This window comes from Spea bombifrons, chromosome 13, assembly GCF_027358695.1.
Source record: "Spea bombifrons isolate aSpeBom1 chromosome 13, aSpeBom1.2.pri, whole genome shotgun sequence".
Taxonomy (NCBI): Eukaryota; Metazoa; Chordata; class Amphibia; order Anura; family Pelobatidae; genus Spea; species Spea bombifrons.
This window is the reverse complement of record NC_071099.1, coordinates 4,904,110-4,928,859: the sequence shown is the minus strand read 5'-3', so window position 1 is coordinate 4,928,859 and position 24,750 is coordinate 4,904,110. Positions and strand designations below refer to the sequence as shown.

General features: G+C 39.2%; 1 protein-coding gene across 1 annotated transcript; it reads left to right on the top strand.

Annotated features, from left to right (window-relative positions):
- The first annotated feature begins 7,500 nt into the window (after nucleotides 1-7,500).
- Nucleotides 7,501-12,650, top strand: LOC128471711 (proton channel OTOP2-like). Its single transcript, XM_053453669.1, has 6 exons — nucleotides 7,501-7,857; nucleotides 8,337-8,473; nucleotides 8,721-8,779; nucleotides 9,858-9,997; nucleotides 10,084-10,928; nucleotides 12,072-12,650. The coding sequence occupies exons 1-6, from the start codon at nucleotides 7,533-7,535 to the stop codon at nucleotides 12,240-12,242; spliced, it is 1,677 nt and encodes a 558-aa protein (XP_053309644.1). The 5' UTR covers nucleotides 7,501-7,532; the 3' UTR covers nucleotides 12,243-12,650.
- The last annotated feature ends 12,100 nt before the right edge of the window (nucleotides 12,651-24,750 follow it).

Genomic DNA, 24,750 nt, shown 5'->3' with positions numbered 1-24,750 from the left:
TTTTTCTGGTAGATGGCCCTATGTCAAGAAATAACTATTAAAACATAGATGTACAATTAGGCATATAATTGAACATTTATATCATGTAATGTAAGCACTAAATCTTTTAAAATAAATGAAATTGAAAGGAGTAAATAGGTTACTGAAATTGTAAGGTTATATAAACTAACAACAAAAATTAAAAATGGAGTTGACTGGGACATGAAATGTATCATTGTGTTTTTGTAAATTTCTACTGTTTCTAGTGACATGTTCCACATGGTACAGAAAGAGCATGCCAAGTGTTGCCTACCAGTATGCAGGATGCATATACACTCGGACACAATCCAATTCATTAACCCTTTAACAACCAATTTGTTAAAGAGTTACACCTATGAAACACCCTGGGATGTCTAGTTTCAAAAATATATGGTATGAGCAGGGTAAATTGAATTAGCTGGCTTCAAAGAAGTCCCAAATAGGACATGGGGCAGAAGGGTGTCAAAGTTGTCAAATATGTCAAAGTTCCAAGTTGAAAAATGCACACTTCCCAAATGTGGCCTTTTAGCCCCCAAACAACCCAACAAACCCATGCATGGGTGGTATCACTGTACTTAGGAAATGTTAATGAACACATATTGGAGTGCTATTTAATAGTGACATATACAATAATCTGTAAATGTATACCTGAATTAGAATTTGTGTGGGGAAAAAAACACAGAATAAATCACTACCGAAAATGTTTGACAAAGGCTGGTAGTAGAATTAGTGCCTGAAAAATGTTAAAGTACTAGCCTAAAAATATATTGTTTGATGAGGGTAGATTGAATTGGTCAGCTTCAAAGATGTCTCAAATAGGACCAGATGTCAAAGTTCCAAGTTTCAAAATGCACACTTCTCAAATGTGGTGTTTTACCTCCCAAACAACCCAACAACCCCATGTATGAGTGGTCTCAAAGTACTTGGGACATGTTGCTGAACAAAATAGGATATAGGGACAGGAGTATCATATTTAGGTAAAAATGGTTTTGAAATAACAGAACGCTAATTGTGAGGCTTCCATGGATGCTGCAAAGCCGCCGATCGCGGCAAAAACACTGCGATCTCGGCGATGCAGCTGTTTAACGGCAGCCCGTACATATACGGGCTTTGTCGTTATCACATTGCACTGCAAGCCCGTACATGTACGGGCTTTGTCATTAAGGGGTTCAATTGTTCTTTATTATTATTTGTTTTATATAGCGCCATCAAATTCAAAACAGGACATAAAAAGTAGTATGTAACATAACAAATTGACTTACAGAGACAACAGGTGAGGAGGGCCCTGCTCTGACGGGCTTACAATCTAGAGGGATTTAGGGTTGTATTACACAATAGGTAAAAGTGCCATTGTAAGGGATGGACCAGCCACACTAGTGTAAGTATTGCATTATGAACACACGCTAAAATATTCACTCCATCACACCTCACTCTATCAATCACACATCACCACATCCCACACCTCATCAAGCATCACACCACTAGCTTGCGTGGAGCTCTTTCATATAGCTGTTGCACATTGTGTGAGCACTAATACAGGGGGGTGAGGTAATGTTGGGTTACAAGAACCCACCGCGCTTCCGCCTTACGAGTGTGCCAGTCCAGCTGGGGGGTCAAATACCAGTCTGTTGCTAAAATAGATGTTGATTGTAGAGAAAAACTACTTGACACTACTGGCCAACCATTCCATAAGTGTCAAAATGCTCTGCTTTGTATAGAGAGTGTGCTGCAGAAGATATTTTTGTTGATGTTTCTGCAAAATATGTGTGATATTTTTCTTTCTAGTGAGGAGTCAGAAGCAAGCACACTTGTTATAATTGTTTATATGCTTACATCTAAGTTGTATTTAACTAGGGGAAAAGGCTGAATCAAACTAAAAAACTTTACAACTGCATAACAGCATTTTATCTGGACTGGCTGCATCATTACACAAAGGGGCAGCTGGGGCAATTACATAAATCAGTACTAAAGGGAGGGGCAGGCTGGCGAATAAATACACATAGTGCTGGCCGGGGCGATACACAAGGGAGCATAAACACAAAAGGGGGTGTCAATGACAAAACAGTATGGAAAATACTTTTTTTATTAGTATTGTTGTAGCTTAGCCCGTCCGGATGTGGGTGTCAGTGTGGCAAAGCCTGTACTGGTGTGTGTATTTGGCCATCTGTTTCCTGGCACTTTTCTTACTGTAGGAATAAATAGAACTATTTAATTTTTACTTATCCAGAGATAAAATGTCCTTCTGAATTTGTAGTCAATTCAGAGGACAAACCTTTCTAGGCCCAGAAATCAGTGAGTGGAAAAGTAAAGATTTTGTGTTATTTACTTTATTTCAATCTGCATATCTTATTAAAGGCCATATTTTCTCTCAGTGAAAAATAAGTGCGTCCCACGCACATATATATTTCCGATGAAGTAGGCCACTGCAGAAAAAACTTGGACAGCCCTGCAACAGGACAATGATCCTAAGCGGACCAGCAAGTCTACAACAGAATGGCTGTAAAACAAAAGAATCAAGGTGGTGCAATAGCCCAGTCAAAGTCCAGACCTCAACCCAATTAAATGGTGGTGTGGGACCTTAAGAGACTTAAGAACTGAAGCATTCTAAAGAAGAGTGAGACAAAATTCCTCCATAATGATCTCTCAAGTCAAATCTCTTAAAGTCATACAGAAAACAATGACTTCAAGTTGTTGCTGCTAAAGGTGGTTCTACACTTTATTGAATCATAAGGCATACTGAGTTTTTCACACATGACTCTTAATTTATATAATCTTCTAAATCTATAGACTTGCTAAGGAACAGATGGTTGTTATTATGTCCTAATATTTAAAACCATCAATAAAAGCTGTACATCAATATATTTATACCTACCTAAGTTGTAGGGTGGGTAGAGCGTACATGAAAGAATATTTTTAAACTTGCGGTAATCTTCTAAATTGCCAGGATATACAAAAACCAATATAAAAATGACAGGTACTCAAGAAGCTAACAATTATTTTCATCAACTTCCTGTTTCCTCTAATCTGAGTAGGTCAGTTTTAATTATCTAAAAAGCTTTGTTACATTAATTTATGTTTTTATTATGCAATCATACTTTGGTAATACAATTTGCATATGTCCATGTCTGAAACCTTCTTTTGGTATGTACTTCTTCATTCCAATTTCTCAATTTGTCATTAAGTTCCTTTTCTGACACTAAAGTAGCTTTTCTCAATAGGACACTTAACATCCAGCATGTGCCAATCTTTATTTAATTGTGGACATATCCAGTAATAGGATACAAATGTCTAAGAAACTGCTTAAATGAAATTACGTATTTGTATTGCAACACAAACCTAAACCAATAATGCTGCAATGCCTTTTTTGTAATTGGGACATAAAGTCAATACATATTTATTTCCTCACAATACAATGTTGATAACATGCACAGGATAGTTTAGGTGTGATTCCAATACAAAGGTGGCAGCCATATCCTTTTTTTAATACATAATGACACAAAAACATAATATTACTTTTTGGTTCTCTTTCTTCATTTAATTATTGGAACAAATTAAAAATGTATGACGGACTGGCAACATGGGCAGTTGGCTATTTCTTTAATTTATAATTCAATATATAACCATCATGGTGCAACAGGCTAACACGGTATGACAAGTCCTGGCCCATAGTTTGTGTTGAAATACACAGATTATGTTGCATTGATGTCAGGCAATCCAGACCCTAATCTACGGTTCTAAGGTATATTGTTATTATACCTAGACAACACTGGCCTTTATTGAAGCTTCTAAATTGACATTTCCTGCAGCGCCTCATAAATCACAGGGGTCTGTTGATTAGCAATAGTCTAAAATGCAGATATTGATTGTATCTGTCTATATGGACCTTGCTTTGTGCACTGGAGTACAGTCATGCTAGAATAGAAAAGGGCCTTCCCCAAACTGTTCCCACAAATTTGGAAGCATAGCATTGTCCGAAATGTCTTGGTTTGCTGTAGAATTAAGATTTCCCTTCACTGAAATACAGCCCCATACCATTATTTCTCCTCCAAATCCATTATCCCTCATCCACCAAACTTTATTGTCGGCACAATGCAATCAGGCAGGTAACGTTCTCCTGCCATACGCCAAACCCAGAGTCGCCTATCAGACTGTCAAACAAGCTTGATTTGTCACTCCACAGAACATGTTTCCACTGTTCCAGAGTCCAGTGGTTGTATGCTTTACAGTACTCAATCCAACGCTTGGCATTATAATTGGTGATGTGAGGCTTGCATGCAGCTGCTGAGCCAAGAAAATCCATTCCATGGAGCTCCTGCCACACAGTTTTTGTGCTGATATTAATACTAGTGGAAGTTTGGAACTCTTGAGCTATGGAACCACAAGTGATGAGATGCTTAAAAAAACATCAAGTTCAGCCTAGCTGTTTTTGCTTTTTTTTTTTTTGGAATCAAAAATATATCCAACAAAGCTTGACTATTGGACTATTTTCTTAGAACATTAGAAGTACTACCACCTATGCGGTAAAAGTGAAATGAGATTCCAAATAAAAAGTTAAAATCACCAAATAATCAAAATTTTTAGGTAAATACAAGCATTGGATTTACTTAAAAATCATACAGTATTTTTATAAAATGTTGATTTTGTTTTTTCAGTATGTAAAGATGTTGCACATTATGCCTTCTGGTGTAGTTTTTGAACAAACTAGATTGACTCTGGTTTAGGAAACAGAGGTTCGTACACTATATTGCACTGAAAAAGTAGTTTTGCAATAGGGCACTTTTACTTTTGAATCCTTCCCCCCCTACCTTGGAATTTGCTTGACAGATCCAAATCTGAAGCCAGCCAAGTATTAAAGATTACAGTAATCATACTGCCTGTGGGTGTGGATGCCGCTGGTGACACACTTGCGTGTGCATAGCTCCCACGTCTAGCACCTTGTCACAGGTCCATTGGGAGTGTCATTAACAAAGAACCTGTTGGGCCAGGATTTGTCAGGTCTCAACCCAGGATACCTTTGGAAAAAGTGCTTATTCAGAAACTTAGTAAGGGTTGGGCCATATGTTTCCCCGGATAATAGAAGACTGCTCTGAACAGTTGCTACAGGATACACTTCAGACCTGAGGTGCAGAAGGTAAGAACTTCACATACTAAAGTATTAATTCGAGGATTTGCCTTTATTTCTCATTGCTCAGAGCATGTGAGTTAGTTCACTTATTAATGGTTTAATGTTGGATACTTTCATCTCTAGTAACATAATTTGAGGTACTGGTGTCATTTTACCAACATATGTGATTACTGTCTTCAAAAACAATAATTTACTTCCACCAATTATGATTTGTGGTGGCCTCTGGTTGCATGTAAGTCTTAGTAATTGTAGACGTTCTTGAAAGTTCTATGGAAATGTACATCCTTGCTGCGCATGAAATGCCAATATTGGCATATTTCAAATCCATTATTTTATATTTTGACTTAGGTGGGTAAAACATCCTTTACATAATTCAAACTTTGTAACACATTGTATGCATGTTCTACTACTGATGTCGATTAACTGTGTGTTGTTAGTTAATAGCCTCTTTTCAATTGTTGGTAACAAAACAATAGACATTGGTAAACAGAGTGTAGCAACTCCACTATAATAGTTGTTGCCTCCCGGGTTTTCAAGCTATCATATACATCAAGGGAAAAGAAAAAAAAACCCAGTACATACATTAACAGTAAAAGGCAGTAAGAGAGACTATCCAAGGTGGTCTTAAGGCAGAGGCCAGGAATTCTGTCTCCAGCAGCCCTCTACAGTTCATGAAAACATGAATTATTTGATGTCATCATGAAATCACACAGCGAGCCATGAAAAAATATTTCAGAGAGGGAAGGGTGAAGGTCATTTTGTGTGGATACTTGCTGCTACCTAGTACTTACTATTGGGGGTTGCTCCTTGATATTAAACAAGGAGAATTAATTGGTGGCACTGGACTCATCGGACATTTATACAAGGCTCATTGACATGTGGTTCCTGTACTGTGACAGAAGTCAATTCAATGCTGATGGTGGAGTTATAGGACTAATTGTTTAACTTACACATGCCATTGTGAGGAAAACGTACACTGTTATTGAGACCATGTTATTGACAATTAGAACACCATTATTTGTTCAGGTCTACAAGTTGATCTTTAAAACAGTAAAGAAACAAGTGTAATATTTTCTAACTGACTATCCTAAACTAATTAAAGGTTTCTATGATCATGACAATTCATGACAAATGTTGTTCAGAGTGTGATCCTTAATTTGTGGTGAAGTAAGCTGGTCACTGGGTTTCATTAATATGCTGTTATGTTAGTTAATAATGAAGAACTAAATAAGTTTACATTTGTAACAAATAATTTCTTGATAATGTATTTTCATAAATACAGCAAAAACAATCACATTACAATCGCATTACATACTTTCAGCATAAGTTGCAATGCATAGGTCAAAACTACACTCAGCATAACATAAAATCAAGAATTAAAACAGCTCTTTTGAATAAGAGAATTATTTGAGTCTGGTACTCACACTCAATACATAAATATATTTGAATTCTTCCACCTTTTCTTGTTTGGCAAACATGTTTTTTGATCAGTGAAACATACACTCCTACTCCTGCAACTGTATTATTTTTTAATGAAAATAAACAAATTGACCCCCAATTTTGTGATGAGAGTTACCGTATTATGAATCTTAAATTATGATTTTAATTGTGCATTTTGTGTATTTCATTGATTTATAATCCTGTCTACGGTGAAAGCAAACCAAATGTAAGGAATATCCAGAGTGTATCTTTAGCAGTATACAATGTTAAAGGTGTGTGATATATGTTAAATCAAGACATCCTTAACTTATTTTAGCACTGCATCCTTTGAGGACAACATTAGAAATGCAAATCTATGTAAAAGACTTAGCAACAGTCAGTTTTAAAAATGATCACCTTCTATTGGACATAGATTCTGGAGAAAGAATGTATATATACGATGACGTTTGGGGGTGACACTGGCACAGCTGTGGATCATAGGTTATGACATTCTGTACATTAATTGTAAATCACTAACACAAGCGTCTCATTTCAGCAAAGAACTGTGACCAATGACCTTTCTAAATTCTGCAAGGGATTTATTGAACATATTTGCATGTAAATGAGAATGTTGAGAACTTGTTAATTAAAACTGCTCCTGCTACCCCTGTGGAGTTAACTACTTCCTTTCTCATCCACCTATGATGGAACACTGCCAGTACAGGGTCTGGTCTCTTTATGAAGTGCATTTCAAGGTTAAATAGGAAAAATCCGATAATAATATGGAATGAATCTTAAGCAAATCTCTTTTAATCTGCAACTTTACTTTTATAAGGGTTTTTTTTTGTTTTAACAGGACTAGCAATAAGGTGGCTGAAAAGAAATGATAAACACAGAAACCATTCAGGAAAACCAAGATGCTACCCATACTTCGAGTGAATGCCCTTTGTCTGCACCAACTCATGAGGTAATGGCTTTGGGAACTTCATTATCCCATTCAAATCCGTCTGTCCAGATTCAGGTGTCACATGTTTCACCTGGTCATTCTGAAGTTTGGAAGAAGGGAGGACGTTTGCTATCAGCACTGCTAGCAATTAATGTGGGCCTAGTGGCTTGTGTACTGGTAAGCAGTGGTTCACTGGAAGAAGTCATTGTGCAAGACACAGAGGTGCTGGCATTTCTGGTCATCCTCATGCTCCTTTCAACTTTGTGGATGATTTTCCAGTTCTACTTCTCTTGTCAAAAGGATGCTGTTCTGTACAAGGACTCACATGCAGGACCTGTGTGGCTGAGAGGTAAATATATACTGTATAGGTAACTTTAGGTTTTTACGGGGCTTAAGTGAAATTATTTAAGAAATCCATCTTTAGTGGAAGCAGTGGATTTAATTATACCTAAATCGATTATTTAATACATAATTTTTTATACAATATTTAATATATAATACATTATACTAACTTAACATCATTGCCACAGTTGCTTGTGGCTCTCTTTTGCATTCTCTTATATGATTCCATAGATAGTGGCTCCTAAGCAGTTATTTGGGCTGCTTACATGGTAACAGTTTAACAGTTACCATGTTGTGAAAGAATGGGATAGACAAGTCAGTATAAATAGACATAATGAGGAAGTAATTATATAGTCCATAGTTAAAAATATTATATGAAGTTTGGTGCTTATTACAATAACAAATCAGAGACCTAAGAGTACAAGGTCATTAGTTTATTGGATATGAAGGTAATATATAAATATATATTGTGTCTTTTACTGCTAGGTGGTTTAGTCTTCTTTGGGATTTGCAGTCTGGTTTTGGATGTGTTTAAAATTGGGTATTATATCAGCTATATTGATTGCGAGTCTCCAATCAAACTTATTCACCCCATGGTGCAAAGTGCATTCATCATCCTTCAGGTGAGGTACTGATATTTTTCTTTTAAAATGTCTTTGTTATGCATAGAATATTTGAGTACACTCAAATGTAAACAAGCTATACTACCTCACTTCTTCCCTGGCTCTACAAAATCAACATTACATAACCTGTAAGTATGGCTTGCACATCATACTTGAATACTTGGTTATATATGTGTTATGTTTTACTGTTTTACTGTTTACTGTTTTACTGTGTTTTACTGTTTTTTAAACTGATTTGTCTTTTCAGACCTATTTTCTCTGGGTCTCCAGCAAACATTGTGTACAAATCCATACCAACATTTCGAGGTAAGAACGTTCATATTAAACAGACCTCAAAAGGGCCTTACCAGTTCCTCACATGAATAGAGTTTTGCATTTGTTATCATACAAACTTACATACAAAGCATTTACAAGGAGAAGGGATACGCATTAGATATATGTGTGCTTACACAATTTTAACTTGTCAGTAGCAGAAGTTGAGACAGTGACAGTTTAGCAGACGATGAGATTGATGCTCATTGCTCACCGACTATACTGCAAGTTAATTAATAGTTTCTTTTAGTCACGTAAGGTGACGTGGAGAAGCTTTAGTGTATTACAGGGATGGCAGCAGATGAGTGGAGTTTGGTTAATTAAGGCACTTGCCCATTTATTTTACTAGCCACACCTTTAATTTGTGGACAAGTTTTTTTTTTTTTTTTATCATATTATATCTAGTATTCTTCATTGATAAATAAACATTGGTGACAATAAATGTTGGTGACAATATAATATGTATATATAATATAATATATAATATTGGGGAAATTCAGTCCTGCTCCATAGGGCTGCATGTTTCTATCATCTGCCAGTGTCTGCCTGGGCCCAGTCAGGCCCAGTGCTCTGCACCTCTTTGACCGTCCTTACTCAGGGATCCTTTTTTTTTAAATTTCTTTAATATTGTGGAAATTCAGTCCTGCAGCCACAGGGCTGCATGTGCCTATGATCTGCCATGGTCTGCCTGGTCCAGCCCCAGTGCTCTACTTATTCTGCTGCTGCACCTCTTTGACCGTACTAACTCTTGGCGACCTTTTAAAAAAAAATATATATAATGAAAGGTAAGTCCAGAAGGTGTCAGGGACACGCCCCCCGAATGCAGCAAAAATTTCCTAGTTAGAAATACTGGACTGGTATAGAACACCATGGGCACCATAGTAGGCAAAAAATGTCTATGCTACACTTAGTGAGAAAATTATGTGTTTTCATTTTCTAAGATCATCCAGACATTATATCTTGCTGTCACAGTACAACAAAAAGGGACATACTTCCCCACATCTTAGTGTCTGCATGGTTTATTGCTTGTGGTGTATAGGTATGATCTTTACAAAATATCTCTGATCCTTAGGTATGGCCTTATGCTTGTACTCATCACTAATCTCAGCATCTGGATGGCTGCAGTAAGTGATGAGTCTGTTCACCAAACCAAAGATTTGGAGGATGACCATAATGACCTAAGTGTAACATCAGGGTACCATGAACAAAAAGGTAAGACGGTTCAGCATTTTGGTCAGTGCTTGAACAGATGGACCAGGAATTTTCAGACAATGTTTGATTTTTTTCCTCTATTACAGATTCTGTTGGAGCACACAGCCACACCTGCCAATGTAGTAACCACTTATGCCATATCTTCCAGACTGGGTATTATTACCTTTACCCATTTAACATTGAATACAGCCTTTTTGCCTCAGCCATGACATATGTAATGTGGAAGAATGTGGGCCGTGAGATGGATGATCACATGCCATCTCACCAACGTCTAAGTCCTTGCTTTTGCTTTAAAAGCATTTTTGTTGGCCTGTTGTTGGGAGGAGGAGTGCTACTGGGTGGTATTGTGGCTCTTGTCACCTATAAGGTTCAAGTAAATAGCCAAGATTCAGTTTACCAGGCCCACATAATGTTCTATTCATTTAACATTGTAGCTCTTAGCCTCATGTCCATAGGGTCCCTTGCCGGCTCTATAATCTACAGATTCGACAAGAGAGGCATGGATGGACATAAAAACCCCACACGAACACTTGACGTTGCCCTTCTGTTGGGGGCTGCACTGGGTCATTATTGCATCTCTTACTATTCCATAGTAGCCATGATAGCTACATCTCCGAGAGAGCTACTCAATGCTCTAAACCTAGTGTACTCAATACTAATGATTGTGCAGCTCACTCTTCAGAACACTTTCATTATTGAGGGACTTCACAGACAACCATTCCAAGACACAGTTCAAGAGCCTGAGAAAACTATTGTCTACGCAAATGTATCTGTGGCACAATCTCTGCCAAACGAAGAACCACCAGTATCTACAGTTCCAGTCCCAGATCTCATGGTCATCCGGATGCAAGCTACAGCTGGTCCTCCATGGAATTTAAAACGAAGGCTAGTTCAGGAGATGTCCCTATTTTTGCTCCTCTGTAACATCATAGTACGTATCCTGGTCTCTCACCTTACTGATTCTGCATTTTGGCAATGGACATTTCCACATTGAATGGCCAATGTTTTTTCTTGGGAGGTATCGCTGAAGACACATGCTGGGAAAAAGGGTACTTATGAGTGGTCCTGCAAATCTCATCAATTTCTAAAACACACACATATTAGGATACAGTAAAGTATGCTTTACATAGACTGTAAAACACTCATAAAAATACCCTTTTTCGCAGATTGCAATAAGAATTACTGTGATGTAGAAGCATATTTGCTTCCTTTAGTCACAGTATACTATTCATCTCCTTTTGCTTGCTCACCATGCGCCTTATGCATATCCCTTGCAAAAAAACAACATACATATATACACCCAAAATTCACCCAACATACATTCATACTACAAATTCCCCTAACTAAAAAAATTTAAACTGTAAAAGCTATATTACTAGGCATTCCTAATACACCTGGGACTTCAACCCCCACAACCCTGCACAATCTCTCTGGTGTGGAGTTTTAATTTTATTTTTCATTCAGTTTAGCTATTTCATACAGGTTAATTAACTGTCAGGGAAAATGTTTTACAAATTAAATTCTAAATATAAGCTATCAATGGCATGGATGTGATTGAACACCTTTGACTATATTAACTAAAAGTACTTGCCAATGTCAATGCCAATGGTAGCGATAGAAGCTGATACATGGTAATATAGTAAAGTAATAATTTAGGTTGTTCCTCAACAAATGGAAAAAAAATTCTCCTTAGTTCCAAAATCTGATTGAATGAATAACCTACATCATGGCCTTAATAGTAATTATATCTCTTAATAGTATTTTTTAAAGACAACTATCAAATTTAATAGCATAGCCTCTGTGGGTAGCAAATTCGACACTGCCTTAAGTGAAAATTCCTTTCTTTAGGTCTGAATAGATGAACTCTTTACAGTCCTGTTAATGAACAGGCCATCAATGTGTGGCTGGTATTTTTTCCATATGTATTTGTATAATAATGATATCATAATTATGATATCACAACTTTCCCATATAAATACCATACAGTCACCTCCTCAAACAAATGATTGACCCATATGAACTATATTTTGTCCCTTAATTTAATACAGTGTGTTTGTTGCTTGCCTTTTCACAGCTTTGGCTCATGCCAGCATTTGGGGCTCGGCCACAGCTGAAGAATAATCTGGAGTTGAATTTTTATGGAGTTGTTGTATGGACAATAATCACCAACATCTGTCTACCTTTTGGAATCTTCTACCGCATGCATGCTGCTGCTAGCCTGTTAGAAGTGTTCAGAATGTCCTAAATGAAGAAGATAAGAAAGGGAGGTGGCAAACCAATGGTGATAATTGATAAATTACAGTCAATTGAGGTATGGATGAAAACTGTAGGGGGGGAAATCATGGAGTTTTGGCAGTGCAAAGGAAGAATATCATCACCTTATTTTGGTCTGCCTTCAACAAACTGTGAGAGAAAGTATTTATTTTGTCATTTATTTATTGTGCTATATTTTGCTTGAAGTATCTACTTTGTCTAAATTATTTTCCTAGCTTTGGGAAACTTGAAATTGTGAAACTTGTGAAATTGTATTTGTATCATGTCTGTGTGTTGGGACTGTTGTGCTAAATGCCTAATGTCCTCATATCTGTGTTGTGTTTATAATAGGATACAGAATTTTTTAGAGAAGTCTCCTGATTAAAAAAATGTCACTACACATGCCTCCTCTACTTTCTTAAGCCATAGTTTGCTTTTATTTTCATAAAATATATTCAGAGTAGTTAGCATCACAAAATCACAGGTAGACAATTGTTTTAAATACCACCAAATAAAATCACAAATGCTTAATTTAAGAAAAATACATATTAAATTTGTAAACTTTACCAATTTAGCTGGGTCACTTAGAAGAAAAAGGGTATTGGTGAAGCATGATGTGACAAATATTGACATGGCACTTCCATGGACCAAGACAGAATGTTTAGAACTGTATATGATAGAAATTTTTAAGTTATGGATATATCTTTATAAATAAAGCTTCCAGAAATTATTTTAACTTTATTTTAAAAACACATCACTCTGTGATTTCTTACCACAAAGTGAATATGCAACTTAATCTGCCCGCTCAGTTGGCCACCTTTCTCCAAGACTATGATTTTGATTGGAGGAGAGATTATCTCTCTTACTTAGGTTTTAAATTACCCCGAACATTAACTAAATGTTAATCAATGTCATTCCACTATGGAAACATATTTTGAATGATTTATCATGGCTTGGGCGCATTCCGTCTATTAAAATGATGGTGCTCCCAAACCTTTTGTATGTCTTTAGAGTAGTCCCGACTACTTTCCCTATTCTTGTTACTACAGATACAGAAAGTTCTAGATGGTTTCATTAATATTAAGGGGAGATCACGGATCTTTAAACAATCTTTCTACTCTCCCAGATTTAAGAGGGCTTAGGCGTGCTGGATATTGTGACCTGCTATAATGCAACCATTCTTTGCAGGCAGTCATGTTTCATTATCAAGGAGAGCTTCCCCAATGGAGCAAACAAGAAAACCTTTACTTACGCCCATATTCAGTCGCTCAAATGATTTGGTTGAACACACAACTTCGTTCACAGTTGCCACTTCTCCCCCCTACTATGACCTGCACATTTCTAATTTGGACCAAGGTTGCTAAACAAATGCCTTCTCTTCTCCATATAACTAGAGTTACACCACTTAGTTCTTTGGAGCTGGTAATCCCAGATTTACATGTGTACCGATGGAATGATTCAACACCCCTGAGGGTGGGAGATTTATTTGAAAAAAATTCCCTTCGCTCTTTCTCTGACATATAAGCTGCATTCTCGATCCCATCAACGGATTTCTATGAATTTTTGCAGATTAGACACTTGCTACAATATAATTCCATTACCTTCTTGGTTGATGTGTCTTGGTTGAAATCTTCATTTCCGCTTGAGATGTGACTAGAATCTGAGGAAGTTATGAAAGGTGTATCACATTGTACAAATCACATTGAGCTCCAAAAAAAAATTGCCTGTAGGTGGTATCTCACCCCGAAAAGACTGTCCCACATGTTTACTGCCTGCTCGGCCCTATGCTGGAAGGGTTGCCAAGAGGATGGTACGATGCTTCATGTTTGGTGGTCATGTCCCCCTATTTTTGAGATTTGGAAAAAAGGGTTTAATTTACACATTCACCTCCCACTTATGCCACAGCTTGCGCTACTTCATATGTTTTCTAGATAATATATACTGTCACACTAGGAAGTTAGCTGACTATACATTTTTTTTTGGTTGTGAAATTGTTGATACCCAGTATACTAAATCACCTAGAATGTAATAATATTCTAGAAAAACTATCTTTCCAGAAATACCAACTACTCCCTCAGTACAAAAATTTGGGCACCTTGGACCCAAGGTTTATGGGAAGGGTGATCTTTAATATGCTGATGGTGGGTTGCGTCTGGTCCCTCTTACCTTTCGTCATATTGTATCTGGGGAAGGAATATTGGATTTTTATTATTTTACAATTGATTTACTGATGTCATTATATTTATACATATTTATGTCATTATATAAATACATTACATCACTTGCTTATTTTACTGCCTGGATCACAGATACACAGTCATTGTATAACCTATTTATCCCTTTTGATGTATCTGTAATATATTAGGTGGGGACCGATTCCAATTTTCACAGTTGTGATTCACTCTCTATAAACGATTATTATATAATCTTATAAGAAATTTGCCTCACAATTCACTATTGAATTTGACACAAAGTAATTGTATAAAATATCACTTTATATATCTTTATATAATGTAAAGTATAGTGATCTGACACAATTTAAATATTATGGTACACTATCGTCAAATGGGTTTGAATCATAATGAAATAATGTGTTGCTTTCGGTTGATTTGAAACACATTAAAGGTTTTTCACTCCTTTCCCCCCCATCTCTTTGCTTCGGTAAATGGGCTTGAATCAAAATGATATAATGTGTTATTTTTGGTAGCTAAAGATTTGAAATGCTCACTGCATAAGTAAATTATGAGCGAATCACGAGCGGAGGCTCCAGGCCGCATAAAGGATAAAAAAAAATTGGGAAAAACTGTTTTCCGCAGGGGCGTAACTAGAGTACTTGGCACGTGGGGCGGATCCTGTACGTGGGACCCCCACACACACACTTTAAAACTGCATAGCTTCTATCATTAGGCAAACATTGACAGGGGTACAGCATAACTGTTATCATTATTTACTAAGGCAGACATTGACGGTGGTACAACATAACACCTATCACTATATACTGAGGCAGACATTGACGGTGTTACAGCATAACTGCTATCATTATATACCGACGCAAACATTGACGGTGGTACAGCATAACTGCTATCACTATATACTGAGGGAAACATTGACGGTGGTACAGCATAACACCTATCACTATACATTGAGCCAGACATTGACAATAATGCAATAACCCCAATCACTAAATACTAAGCCAAACATTGATGTGGTGTAGGCCTACCACTTTAGTGTCTGGCCTAGTATCTATATATATATATATATATATATATATTATCACACGCCTATCATGCCCAGGTTCTAGCATATACTGGTTGCTTGGGCATGATAGGAGTGGGATTGATTATTAATATATTAATATTAAATGTTTCTGTCCAATTTTGGTGTGTTACTTACTTTTAGTAAAGGTGTGGTTAACACACCAAAATTGAACAAAAAATATATATAATTGTTAACAGCAATCCTATCACGATCAGGCAGCCAGTACATGCTGGAACCTGAGCATGATGGGAATATGATTACATCCTCCCTATGCCATGCTATCCCCCCCACACACTTACACATCCATGCTATCACACACACTCATTCACAAACATTCAGTTTAAACTACAGCATAACACCATCACTCTCACACACTTACTAATTCACCCTCACAGAATGTTTTCCTACCTGTCACTTTTCCTCCTCTTCGTTCTTCCTCTTGTGTCCTCTCCTTCCTTTGCAGTGGAGTTGGTGTGCGTGGCTTCAGTGCTGTGCGCCGGGATATGACATCAAATCCCGACGCACAGCATCAGTTGCCGCGCACATCGAAAGGGAGCAGGATCGGAGGTCTGCATTAACAGACCTCCAGCTCCCTTGATTTTTTAAAGACAGTTAGAGGGAGATCCTTGATCTCCCCAACCGAGCTTGCACCTCTAGCGGCAGACATTACTGTCCGTCTCTGGAGGGGTGCCGTGCACACAACCAGTAGCGGACCGCCCCCCTTCGGTACGTTACTGGTTGTGCGCACAATTTTTGTTCGTGTGCGCTCCCTCTGAAAGCTATGTGCACGCGCACAAGCGCACATCTTAGAGGGAACACTTGCCAGGACTATGCACTAATCATTCACTACTTATTGACGCTCATGTTGTTTTACAACCACTAGTGGCCGCCTCTCTCTCTGGAACACCCAGACCTCGTTATTGCAAGCAGCTGGGCCTTGTTACCTGGATTACCCTGCCTTTATGAAACTGCCCTGCCCTTCAGTCAGGGCCTTTGTATTTAAGTCTGTGGACCTTTCTGCTGTGGCTCTGCACCTGTAGCGTTCCTGGTCACCTACTTTGTGTCCTGATCAAGTGGGTTCTGTGCCTTTTGTTCCCTTCCAAGTGGGCTCCGTGCCTTTCGTGCCCTTCCAAGTGGGCTCCGTGCCTTTCGTGCCCTTCCAAGTAGGCTCCTTGCCTTTCGTGCCCTTCCAAGTGGGCTCCCTGCGAAAAGACCCGGTTTCTTGCTTACAGACTGTATAACCCTGATTTGCTTGTCCTGTCATATACATACAAAACATTGCACTACCTAGATTTCTGCTTGTGGTGTCTATGTTTGTATAATCATGCATCGTGGGTTACAGACTGAACCCCAAGTATCCCCTGCGCATGGGCTCCTACCAGACCTGATCGCCCGAGTCCTGACAATCACAAATTTTGATCTGTAGAATAAATGATATAATTTATACAATAGTCAATATTTGTGTGCCTAATATTAATCCTTCAAGATGTTACTTACCTCCCGTCTCTACACTCAGCTGCCGCAGCAGCCCCCAGGGAGGAGAGAGAGACCCCCTCCACCGCACGACCACTGCGGCAGCAGCAGCCATGGAGGAGAGGGAGACCGGAAGTGATGTTTGTGCTGTTTTGGTGGCAAATCCAAAATCCGCACTTCAGGTTCCTATATAAATCCTTCAGTCTGAAGAATCATTGCCTTCTGATGATCATCTATGCTTTGTGCTAGTCCTCAGAGTGCGTTTATATATTTCTGTCCTTTGTGTTTGACCTTGGCTTGTTCCTCGACTACGTTGTTCTCTGGCATCCTGACATTGGCGTGTTTACCCGTTTATCATGTCTTCTCGAATCCTCGGCTTGTTGAGCTTATAGTACCCTTGGTTCCTACCTAACTCGGTGTCTCCAATTCCGGAATATTATACACAAGGGGAGATTATAACTGTATAATCAATCCAGAAAAAGATAAAAATATACCCTCAAATTTAACTCGGGACCCACATATAAGAATAGAAGCTAAGAATATGCGAGCTTTTATTGAAAACAACTCACTCTACGATCTTTGGCAGGTATTCCACCCTAAAGATAAAGATTTTTCATTTTTTTTCTCAGTCACACATATCATATTCAAGAATCGACTATATACTAACAGAGCCTTTTAATTTGAACTCAATAATTAATTAAAGTATAAGACAAATCACATAGTCGGATCATGCGCCCATATTCGTTGAATTTAAGAATAAGCAAAAATATAGGACTCATTTGAGATGGAGATTAGATGAGATGATATTGGATAATGATGAGATTCGAGAAGATCTGAATAAACATGCTACTTTATTTATGAATAAGTACGATAATGGAGAAACCACCTATTCGACACTATGGAATACATTTAAATGTTATATGAGGGGATATTTAATAAAAGCAACTACAAATATAAAGAAGAAAAAGGGTCAAAGCCTTGAGGACAACCTGAGGTCCCTGGTCGGTCCGTCACAACTGGTTGTCAGCGTCGGGATCCGACTTCTCCAGGACTGACACTGAGACCAGCTCAGCTGGGGGAGATATAGGGGCTGGCTTGACCCCGGTCTCAGCAACACAGCTTACCAGTGGATGGAGCGGGGCAACGATCGATTAAAGCGTAGCACCCTCAAAGATCTATTGGAAGCTAGAGGACTGATAGCCAGCAACAAGAGCAAGGCGGCTATCATCAAGGAGCTGATGGAAGGCAATCAGAAGAGCGAGTCCTCTGTTCGGGGATCGGACATGTCGGATGTTAAAAGAGAAGTCCAGTGGTGCCTGGACCTCCTAGGCAAAGACACCCCACGGGAAATGATCCAAAAAATAATCTTGGAGACAACACAGCTCCGAATGGAGGAGGTGAACAATGCCGGGAAACAAAAATGCCATGAGAAATTGCCCTACGCGGCGTTTCAAATGTTTGAAGACAGGAAGGAGGACATAGACAGCTTCCTGCAAGTCTTCGAGAAGCAATGTCGACTACAAGGGCTGGAGGAAAGCTACTGGGTGACCATCTTGGTAAGCCGTCTAACGGGCAGAGCTGCCGAGACATACCAAGTGGTACCGGAGGAAGAGAGCCGGGACTATGAACGAGTGAAGGAACGCTTGCTGGCCAGGTATGGCATCACGCCGGAGGCTCACCGGATCAAATTTCGGAATTTACGCAGAAAAGGTCAGCTGTTTACAGAATGGGCGCATCAACTGACCTGGGCAGCGGAAGGCTGGGTGACCGGCTGCCAGGTAGAGACAATAGATCATGTCATGCAGCTGATACTCCTGGAACAGTTTTACGAACATTTGCCAATACCAGTCAAAGAATGGGTAAAATATAAGAAACCCACGTCCCTGAACAAGGCGCGGGACTAGCGGACCAGTATATGGATGCAGGTGGCATCACTCCCCAGCGGCTCAGTACCCTCCTATATGCCACTCAGCCGCCCTGATATGCCACTCTGCCTCCCAGATATGCCTTATAAACCCCTAGTTGCCACTCTGCCCCAGATATGCCTTCTATACCCCTATATGCCACTCTGCCTTCCCGACATGCCTTTTAACCCCCAATTTGCCACTCTGCCTCCCTGATATGCGTTTTAACCCCCCCTCTATGCTACTCTGCCTCCCTGATATTCCTTTTAACCTCCTATATGCGACTGTGCCTCTAGAAAACCATTATACCCCCCCTCAACTTACCAGTGCATCCTTAGCATCCCTAGACTTCTCCCTGTGCTTCAGACTCCCTGGTGTCTAGTGGGGCAGCCGGTGGAGGTCTGTGCGACGCACACAGACAACCTCCGTTGCTGCAGGTACTTCCGCCAGGGCTTCTATGGTGGTGTACCGGAAGGTCATGTGATGCTGGTGCTCCATCATAGAAGCCTCAGACAAAAACAAAAATATAGTTTACATGGGTACACTATTCAAAGGAAAAGAGAATAATCTCTGAACCGACATAGCGCAAAAATTGCCAAATTGTTCCGGGACTTGAGGTACCAAAAACCCCTGGGATTGAAGGGGTTAATGAGAGCACTATGCACTTTTGTTTTTGATTTCAGGTTACCTCCTGCTCCTAGATAGTAATCAATATTAATCTAGGGTTTATTCTAGTTACACCTCTGTCTGAATTTCTTGGACTTTCTTTTAGTTTTACTAAGAGTCAGTTCTATATCAGCAGGCAATATTGTATAGCATTTGTATACATAATTACTTTGCCACAAACTATATTGCCGCACATTTCTGAACATTGTATATTGTATCTGGAAACAGCTCTGGACTCAGTGTAACACTTGATGTTACTTTCATACTTATTTATATCCATGGCTGTTTATATTTGACTGTATAAATTCTTTACACGTTAAAGCACTGTTTCTGGTTGCTGAAGTCAGTAATTTGAATTAGTTTTTCTTTACTATATCTATGCAATAATTCATGTGGAAGGTTATTATTTTTTCACTTTTTTTGAAGCGAGTTTGATTACGTCTGTCTGAACTCCATTTTTTTTTTATTTTATCAAAACAATTTTTTTCCATTTTTTTTTGGGGGGGGATAATCGTTCCTAGTTGTGCAGCACTTACCGTATTTGCTCGATTATAAGACGAGGTTTTTTCCAGAGCAAATGCTCTGAAAAATACCCCTCGTCTTATAATCAGGGTCGTCTTATAATCAGACCTCAAATAAAAAAAAAACCTCCCGGACTAAGCACTGGGGACCCAGATGCAGGGGACCTGGATCCTCCTGTGTTAACCCCCGACCCAATTTACCGGTGCATCTGAGTCCCCGGTGCGTAGTCCGGGCTGCGTGTAGAGCTCTATGCGATATAATCGCGTAGAGCTCTACACGATACAATCGTGTAGAGCTCTACACGCTGCCCGGACTAAGCACTGGGGACTCAGAAGCACCGGTAAGCTGGAGGGGGGGGGGCATAACACAGGAGGATGCAGGGGACCTGCATCCTCCTGTGTTATGCCCCCTCCAACTTACCGGTGCTTCTGAGTCCCCGGTGCTTAGTCCGGGCAGCGTGTAGAGCTCTACGCGATTCGCGTGGAGCTCTACATGCTGCCCGGACTAAGCACCTGGGGCTCAGATGCAGGGGACCTGGACCCTCCTGTGTTATGCGCCCCCCCCAACTCAGAAGCACCGGTAAGTTTGGAGGAGGGAGGGGGAGTGTTAAATGGGGGGGTGTAAGGCATTTCTGGAGGCAGAGTGCTCTCTGAAATGCCTTTTAACCCCTTTAATGCCACTCTGCCTCCTGAAATGCCTTAAACCTTCCTATATGCCACTCTTCCCCATAATATGCCTTTTAACCCTCTAAGTGCCAGAGTGGCATATAGGGTTAAAAGGCATATCATGGGGCACAGTGGCATATAGGGTTAAAAGGCATATCATGGGGCACTGTGGCATTTAGAGGGTTAAAAGGCATATCATGGGGCACAGTGGCATATAGGGGGTATAAGGCACTTCTGGGGCAGATGTGCATAACTGGGGGGCAGGTTGGAAAATAGAAGGAAATAAAACCAAAATATTTTTCTCAAGCATACCTTTTATTAAAAAAAGTGTTTCAATGAATTAACATTTACTGGTAAAACTTTTTTCCTATAGGGTCGTCTTATATTCAGGCTTTTTCTTTTTTTCCTAAATTAATATTAAGATTTGGGGGGTCGTCTTATAATCAGGGTCGTCTTATAATCGAGCAAACACGGTATTTCCAAATACACATTCCTCTGTTTTTTCATTTGCTGTTTTTTTGGTTAACTCATATCATATCAATTTTCTATGTATAAAGCACTGTTTAATTGTTTCTGCCTGGTGACACTAGTTAGTAATTTGAGTTTGGTTTTCTCTGTTTCCTCACTATATCTGTGAAGTAATTCACGTTATTACATATTTTTTCTTTTTTTTAAGTGAGTTTGATTACTTCTGTCTGAACTTCATTTTTATTTGCACTGAAATGTAAAAATACTATCGCTCCTGGTTCTGCAGTAACATCAGGGGAGATGTTTGGCTAAACAGCACAGAGGCACGTTTGGTAAAAACCGAACATAGCACTTCAGCACTGTGCGCTGTCAAACACGGTATGAGGGGTGATTATTTGGGCTTGTTTGGCAGCAACAAGACCTTGCAGTCATTAAGTCGACCATGAACTCCTCTGTATACCAAAATATTCTAGAGTCAAATATGAGGTCATCTGTCCAGCAGCTAAAGCTTGGCCGTAATTGAGTCATGCAACAGAACAATGATCCTAAGAACACCAGCATATCTACAACAGAATGACTGAAAAAGAAAATAATCAAGGTGTTGCAATGGCCTAGTCAGACCTCCACTTGATTAAAATGTTGTTGCAGGACCTTAAGAAAGATGTGCATAGACAAACAAAAATTTTACCCCAACGATGTTAGAGACTGTTTGGGAGGTTGAGTTAGTGGGTGATTAGGCTGGTCAGTCTGGACCAGCATAGTTTAGTTAGAGAGGGCTCCAATTGGGAGCTAGGTTTTCTTTTTATGATTTGTTTTTGGGGGGGGGTTAAGCGGTTAAAATAAAGTGCTGTTCAAAGCTGGTGTTTTCCCGACTCTGAATGCCCTAGAGGACTGTGCTTAGGACCCCTAAAAGTGACATGTGTGGCCCTCATGCTATGGGGTTTGTCACAACGTGTACTTTTTTAACACATGGCTTCTCCATTTTGGCTTTATGTCATACTTTACACATGCTTTATGTCTCATCTGAGGTTGTATTTACCTAATTTATGGACCTGCTAAAGAACCGTTGTTATTGTGTTATTATGTCCTTATATGTAAAACCATATAATTCAGAGAGGGTTACTTTCTTTTTCACACGAAACACACCTATACTAGACTCATATCATGGGCTTTGTATGCAAATTATTTGTATGTAATTTTTCTTCTTTTAAGTGGAGCAAAAGTAAAAAAAAAAAGTCAGAAACAGTACATCCCCCTTGATGTTCCGGGTCCTCTGCGGTTCTGCGGGCTCTGCTTCCAGTGGCAACGGCAGGGGGGGCCAGAGGGGGCCCCTCTATATCATGCTGTGCCCCTCCATGTGTCCCCCCAATTGAAACGCCGACAGAGGCCTCACACTTCCACTGCAGGACTTCTACAAGGTAAGTGAACTTCAAAATGGGGAGAGGGTAGATAGTGAGACGGGGGAGGGAGAGGGTAGATAGTGAGGAGGGGGTAGATAGAGAGAAGGGAGTGAGAAGGGAGTAGATAGGGAGAAGGGAGTAGATAGGGCAGAAGGGAGTGAGAAGAAGTAGATAGGGCAGAGGGGAGGGAGAGGGGGATAGATAGTGAGAAGGGAGGTAGATGGGGGTAGATAGTGAGAAAGGAGGGTAGGAAGAATATTGAAATAAAGAGTCAGAATGAGAGAGAGTGAATGGATTAATGTGTGGATGCATCGTGTGAATGAGTGAGAGAATAAATGAATCAATGTGTGGATGAATTTTGTGAATGACTGAAAGAAGTAATTAATTTGTGAGAATGCATTAATGAATATGTGTAAATAATTTATGAGAGAGTGAAAGTATAAATGATTGTGTAAGTGAAAGTGAATAAGTGAGTGACTGTAAAATTGTTTGTATGAATCATAGGTGTATAATTGATTTGTCAAAAAGGCAAAGATGGTATAAGCAGGGTGTTTAAGCATTGGGGACCAAGATGGCACAGGCAGGGTATTTATGGGACAAAGATGGGGTACACTCGGCTGTTTGGGGACAATGTTGACTCATGCTGGGCTGTTTGGGGACAAAAATGTCATGTCCTGTGTGTTTAATTTGGGTGCTGGTCAGGTTCTATGTGGCCAATGTGGATGCCAGGGCTGGCTTTGGGGTGTGCAACCTGTGATCTTTGCCTGTAATTTTATCTATACCTTTAATGCTGAGTTTTTATGTGATTTCCAGTTGATCAATACCTGCAATGCGGGGTTTGTGTGTTCTGTTTATCTATACCTGCAATGCTATGTTTCTATACATTATTTATGTATACCTGCAAATATAGGATTTTTATGTCTTATTCAGTTGCATGTGCTGTTTCCGTGTGTTGTTTATTTGATCTATACTTGAACTACAATGAGTAAGTAAAAGAGAGGTATGGTTTAGTGAATGAGGGAATAAACGGACTCTGGGGATGATTACGGGGGAGAGGACTTCTCAATGTCACAGTAGGGTCAGAAGGAGGGAAGACTGAACTGACTCTCACAGTCTTCCCCTGATCTACAGTCAGTGTGGCAAATATTTTTTTGTGTGTGTGTGGTAGTGGAGGGAGTGATTGCATGCTAGAGAGCGTGGAGCGGGCCCAAGGAAATGCTTGGGTAGGGTCCAATTTTTTCACTATAACATATTGGCAACAGGGTCTAATATATATATATATATATATATATATATATATATATATATATATATATATATATATATATATATATATATATATTGGTAGCAGGGGCTTATATTAATTTATATTGGCAGCAGGGTCTAATATTTATATATATTGGCTGCAGGGGTTTATATTAATACATATTGTCAGCAAGGGCTAATATTAATATATATTGGCAGCAGGGACTAATATTAATATATATTGGCAGCAGGGACTAATATTAATATATATAACGGCAGCAGGGGCTAATATTAATATATATTGGCAGCAGGATCTAATATTAATATATATCGAAAGCAGGGTCTAATATTTATATATATCAGCAGCAGGGTCTAATATTTATATATTAGCAGTAGGGTCTAATATTTATATATATCGACAGCAGGGTATAATATTAGTATTTATTGGCAGCAGGGTCTAATATTAAAGAATGAAAAATAACTGCCAGTTCAGCTGTTATTGTCAAGGTTTTTACTTCAAAGTGATAAGTACATATTGTGTAGTTAAAATGGATGTCTAACGCATATATATATATATATATATATATATATATATATATATACACATATAGTGTATATGTAGCTTTTTGAATTGCCCCCCTACTTTGGTCCCTGTCCCCCAAGTGCCTCCCTAGACGTTGGCATACTGCTGGCATACGGTGAGTCTTTGTCACGCATATGTCCACCCAACTACTCTGATTATTAAAGGGATCCACACCCGATTTTGGTGTGGGGACCCCTAAGAACACTGGGACACTATTTAAGTCACTGACACCCATATCTAGGTGCTCAGTGGTCTTAGAGCTAGCCTTTGCAGCCAAGCGTGTTGTTCCTGCTACTCCTTCCCTACCATGAGTCCT

Coding starts and splice junctions, on each gene's coding strand:
- LOC128471711 (XM_053453669.1), top strand. CDS start 7,533: ATGGCTTTGGGAACTTCATTATCCCATTCAAATCCGTCTGTCCAGATT. Junction 8,474..8,720: donor GTGCATTCATCATCCTTCAG/GTGAGGTACTGA, acceptor TTGTCTTTTCAG/ACCTATTTTCTCTGGGTCTC. Junction 8,780..9,857: donor ATCCATACCAACATTTCGAG/GTAAGAACGTTC, acceptor TCTGATCCTTAG/GTATGGCCTTATGCTTGTAC.